The sequence below is a fragment of the Electrona antarctica genome, assembly GCF_951216825.1.
Source record: "Electrona antarctica genome assembly, contig: scaffold_188, whole genome shotgun sequence".
NCBI classification, from domain to species: Eukaryota; Metazoa; Chordata; class Actinopteri; order Myctophiformes; family Myctophidae; genus Electrona; species Electrona antarctica.
Window position 1 is genome coordinate 40,001 of NW_027637171.1, and position 5,000 is coordinate 45,000.

The 5,000-nt window shown below is 50.7% G+C and overlaps 1 protein-coding gene across 1 annotated transcript in view; it reads left to right on the forward strand.

Annotated features, from left to right (window-relative positions):
• cdh5 (cadherin 5) overlaps positions 1-5,000 on the forward strand; it is a gene marked incomplete at both ends in the record, with an annotated part of 36,368 nt that overhangs the window by 21,539 nt on the left and 9,829 nt on the right. The window contains 2 exons of the mRNA XM_079531930.1: positions 846-976; positions 1,369-1,483. Of these exons, the coding sequence (XP_079388056.1) occupies positions 846-976; positions 1,369-1,483 (246 nt within the window). The remainder of the gene's footprint in view (positions 1-845; positions 977-1,368; positions 1,484-5,000) is intronic.

The following is a 5,000-nucleotide window of genomic DNA, read 5'->3' on the forward strand; positions in this document are numbered from 1 at the left end:
CGGGTCCAGGGAGGCAGACAGTCGGGTCCAGGGAGGCAGACAGTCAGACTGACATTCGGTCCAGGGAGGCAGACAGTCGGCTCCAGGGAGGCAGACAGTCGGGTCCAGGGAGGCAGACAGTCGGGTCCAGGGAGGCAGACAGTCGGGTCCAGGGAGGCAGACAGTCGGGTCCAGGGAGGCAGACAGTCGGGTCCAGGGAGGCAGACAGTCGGGTCCAGGGAGGCAGACAGTCGGGTCCAGGGAGGCAGACAGTCGGGTCCAGGGAGGCAGACAGTCGGGTCCAGGGAGGCAGACAGTCGGGTCCAGTGGTGTCAAGTTCCATCCACTCCCATTATAAGGGGAAAAAAACAGAAACGGGTCCACACGCTAGTGACACTACACGTTGAAACAGCTAACTATAGTGTGAAGAATGACACGTCGGGTTCAGCATCGGTGGACTGACTGTCACCTGCCAGTGATAGGCACTATAACCAATGGAATGGATGCAGCCTGCGTCCACTCCCCTGGGCGGCCAATCTCTTTGAAGCGACACTTTGATGGCACTGCCCACCATGCAGCTACAGCTCAAAGCCCCCGGAAGATACTGTATATCAAAGGAACGGCTGAAGTACAGCCTGGGCTCGCAAAAGGAATCCACTGTGTGCTTGTTGCACCCATTCAGTAACTGGGTCTTATGATCAAAATAGGAATGTTATAATGGTGTCTAAAACAGAGGCCATGAGATCCTTACCACGGACACATGTGTCTGTACAGCGTAAAGGACATGTGTCCATGACTCCATGTACACTGTACAGACACATGGATGACCTCTCTCTCTCTCTCTCTCTCTCTGTTTCATCTTCCAGACAACACGGCGGACATCAGAGTGAAGCTGGGGACCTTCAGTCTGGACGACCCCAGGGATTACATCCTGGAGGTGGGCATCAACGACGGAGGACAGCCCCCCAAGAGCCGAGTCACCCCGCTACCCATCAAGGTAATACAAATAACACTGTCCCCTAACCCCAACCCCCCAAGAGCATCGTCACGTCACAGTTTTACAAGTAGAAAAGTGGATGAAACACATTGTGTCATTGTGTTGGGGGGGGGGATCAAGGCAAGAAATACAATTTAGAAGCTTGTTCCACACAGACACAGCACACTCGTAGGGTCTCTCTTAGCTATTTTTTCTCTTGACTTATTTACAGTACAGTAAGGGGTTTCCAAATATTTACAAGCTTGTTTCAGAAACGGCACAACCGGCACTAACCCAACAGTGTGTGTGTGTTTGTGTGTGTGTGTGTGCGTGAGTGCGTGCGCCTGTGCCTGTGTGTTTGTGTGTGCGTGTGTGTGTGTGCCTGTGTGTGTGTGTGTGCGTGCATGCTGTAGGTGTGTAGGTGTGATGCCAGGCGGGTTCACACGCAGTGCAAAGCAGCAGCTCTGAGGATGGGAGTGAGCGTGCACGCTCTGATCGCCATACTGCTGTGTATCCTGACCATACTGGGTGAGCGCACGCACGCACGCACGCACGCACGCACGCACGCACGCACGCACGCACGCACGCACGCACACAGGTGAGCTAAAATAGGGCTATCCAGGGCGCTGCCCAGTGCTTTATTTAATCAATATTACACGAGGAGGGGTAGTTTATCGTCACTAATGCACACCTGCGATGCTGCAGGAACTCCGAAAGGCAGTGCAGAAGTGCATTAATGATGTTAATTGCAATTAACATCATTATTTAAGGGTACAACAGTTACCCTTAAAACTAAGATAATCACTGAAAAAACATAATTTATTTAATTGCAGATGTAGCCACTACGACCATAAATGTCACAAACAACTAGCTAGCCTAGGCACCGAGTCTGCTGCGCTATGGGAGAACAGAAACTAGCTAGCCTAGCCACCCAGTCTGCTTCGCTCTGAGTGAACAGAAACTAGCTAGCCTAGCCACCCAGTCTGCTTCGCTCTGAGTGAACAGAAACTAGCTAGCCTAGCCACCCAGTCTGCTGCGCTCTGAGAGAACAGAAACTAGCTAGCCTAGCCACCCAGTCTGCTGCGCTCTGAGAGAACAGAAACTATCTAGCCTAGCCACCCAGTCTGCTGCGCTCTGGAATAACAGAAACTAGCTAGCCTAGCCAACCAGTCTGCTGCTCTCTGGGAGAACAGAAACTAGCTAGCCTAGCCACCCAGTCTGCTGCGCTCTGAGAGAACAGAAACTAGCTAGCCTAGCCACCCAGTCTGCTGCGCTCTGAGAGAACAGAAACTAGCTAGCCTAGCCACCCAGTCTGCTGCGCTCTGGGAGAACAGAAACTAGCTAGTCTAGCCACCCAGTCTGCTGCGCTCTGAGAGAACAGAAACTAGCTAGCCTAGCCAACCAGTCTGCTGCGCTCTGAGAGAACAGAAACTAGCTAGCCTAGCCACCCAGTCTGCTGCGCTCTGAGAGAACAGAAACTAGCTAGCCTAGCCAACCAGTCTGCTGCGCTCTGAGAGAACAGAAACTAGCTAGCCTAGCCACCCAGTCTGCTGCGCTCTGAGAGAACAGAAACTAGCTAGCCTAGCCAACCAGTCTGCTGCGCTCTGAGAGAACAGAAACTAGCTAGCCTAGCCACCCAGTCTGCTGCGCTCTGAGAGAACAGAAACTAGCTAGCCTAGCCAACCAGTCTGCTGCGCTCTGAGAGAACAGAAACTAGCTAGCCTAGCCACCCAGTCTGCTGCGCTCTGGAAGAACAGAAACTAGCTAGCCTAGCCACCCAGTCTGCTGCGCTCTGGAAGAACAGAAACTAGCTAGCCTAGCCACCAAGTCTGCTGCGCTCTGGGAGAACAGAAACTAGCTAGTCTAGCCACCCAGTCTGCTGCGCTCTGAGAGAACAGAAACTAGCTAGCCTAGCCACCCAGTCTGCTGCACTCTGAGAGGACAGAAACTAGCTAGCCTAGCCACCCAGTCTGCTGCGCTCTGAGAGAACAGAAACTAGCTAGCCTAGCCACCCAGTCTGCTGCGCTCTGGGAGAACAGAAACTAGCTAGCCTAGCCACCCAGTCTGCTGCGCTCTGAGAGAACAGAAACTAGCTAGCCTAGCCACCAAGTCTGCTGCGCTCTGAGAGAACAGAACGTCTGAATTATTTGTTTTGATTGGGTGTTCCCGGCTAGAAGGCTGTTTTAACCAATCAGATTGCTTCCTTGAAACGACCTGTTGTATAGGGACACATCTTTTAGTTTGTTATATTCCAAGGTATGTGGTTGGCGACTGAAGCGAGCCAGGTGGGAAGCCTTCACAAATGTGCTGGTCTGGCTGTCGTCTCCATACACACGACACACAGCAGAGCCGCTTTATAAATAACACATTAAGACCTGAGGAAGTCTTTCTACAAATATCTATGATTTCTGTTTTCATATCTGTGGTGCTGGCTGGTGTTTTTATAGCAGTGGTGCTGGGCTGGTGTTTTTATATCCGTGGTGCTGGCTGGTGTTTTTATATCCGTGGTGCTGGCTGGTGTTTTTATATCCGTGGTGCTGGCTGGTGTTTTTATATCCGTGGTGCTGGCTGGTGTTTTTATATCCGTGGTGCTGGCTGGTGTTTTTATATCCGTGGTGCTGGCTGGTGTTTTTATATCCGTGGTGCTGGCTGGTGTTTTTATATCCGTGGTGCTGGCTGGTGTTTTTATATCCGTGGTGCTGGCTGGTGTTTTTATATCAGTGGTGCTGGCTGGTGTTTTTATATCCGTGGTGCTGGCTGGTGTTTTCATATCCGTGGTGCTGGCTGGTGTTTTTATATCAGTGGTGCTGGCTGGTGTTTTTATATCCGTGGTGCTGGCTGGTGTTTTTATATCCGTGGTGCTGGCTGGTGTTTTTATATCCGTGGTGCTGGCTGGTGTTTTTATATCCGTGGTGCTGGCTGGTGTTTTTATATCCGTGGTGCTGGCTGGTGTTTTTATATCCGTGGTGCTGGCTGGTGTTTTTATATCAGTGGTGCTGGCTGGTGTTTTTATATCCGTGGTGCTGGCTGGTGTTTTCATATCCGTGGTGCTGGCTGGTGTTTTTATATCAGTGGTGCTGGCTGGTGTTTTTATATCCGTGGTGCTGGCTGGTGTTTTTATATCCGTGGTGCTGGCTGGTGTTTTTATATCCGTGGTGCTGGCTGGTGTTTTTATATCCGTGGTGCTGGCTGGTGTTTTTATATCCGTGGTGCTGGCTGGTGTTTTTATATCAGTGGTGCTGGCTGGTGTTTTTATAGCAGTGGTGCTGGCTGGTGTTTTTATATCAGTGGTGCTGGCTGGTGTTTTTATATCAGTGGTGCTGGCTGGTGTTTTTATATCCGTGGTGCTGGCTGGTGTTTTTATATCCGTGGTGCTGGCTGGTGTTTTTATATCCGTGGTGCTGGCTGGTGTTTTTATATCCGTGGTGCTGGCTGGTGTTTTTATATCAGTGGTGCTGGCTGGTGTTTTTATAGCAGTGGTGCTGGCTGGTGTTTTTATATCAGTGGTGCTGGCTGGTGTTTTTATATCAGTGGTGCTGGCTGGTGTTTTTATATCAGTGGTGCTGGCTGGTGTTTTTATATCCGTGGTGCTGGGCTGGTGTTTTTATATCCGTGGTGCTGGCTGGTGTTTTTATATCCGTGGTGCTGGCTGGTGTTTTTATATCCGTGGTGCTGGCTGGTGTTTTTATATCCGTGGTGCTGGCTGGTGTTTTTATATCAGTGGTGCTGGCTGGTGTTTTTATATCCGTGGTGCTGGCTGGTGTTTTTATATCCGTGGTGCTGGCTGGTGTTTTTATATCCGTGGTGCTGGCTGGTGTTTTTATATCCGTGGTGCTGGCTGGTGTTTTTATATCAGTGGTGCTGGCTGGTGTTTTTATATCCGTGGTGCTGGCTGGTGTTTTTATATCCGTGGTGCTGGCTGGTGTTTTTATATCAGTGGTGCTGGCTGGTGTTTTTATATCCGTGGTGCTGGCTGGTGTTTTCATATCCGTGGTGCTGGCTGGTGTTTTTATATCAGTGGTGCTGGCTGGTGTTTTTATATCCG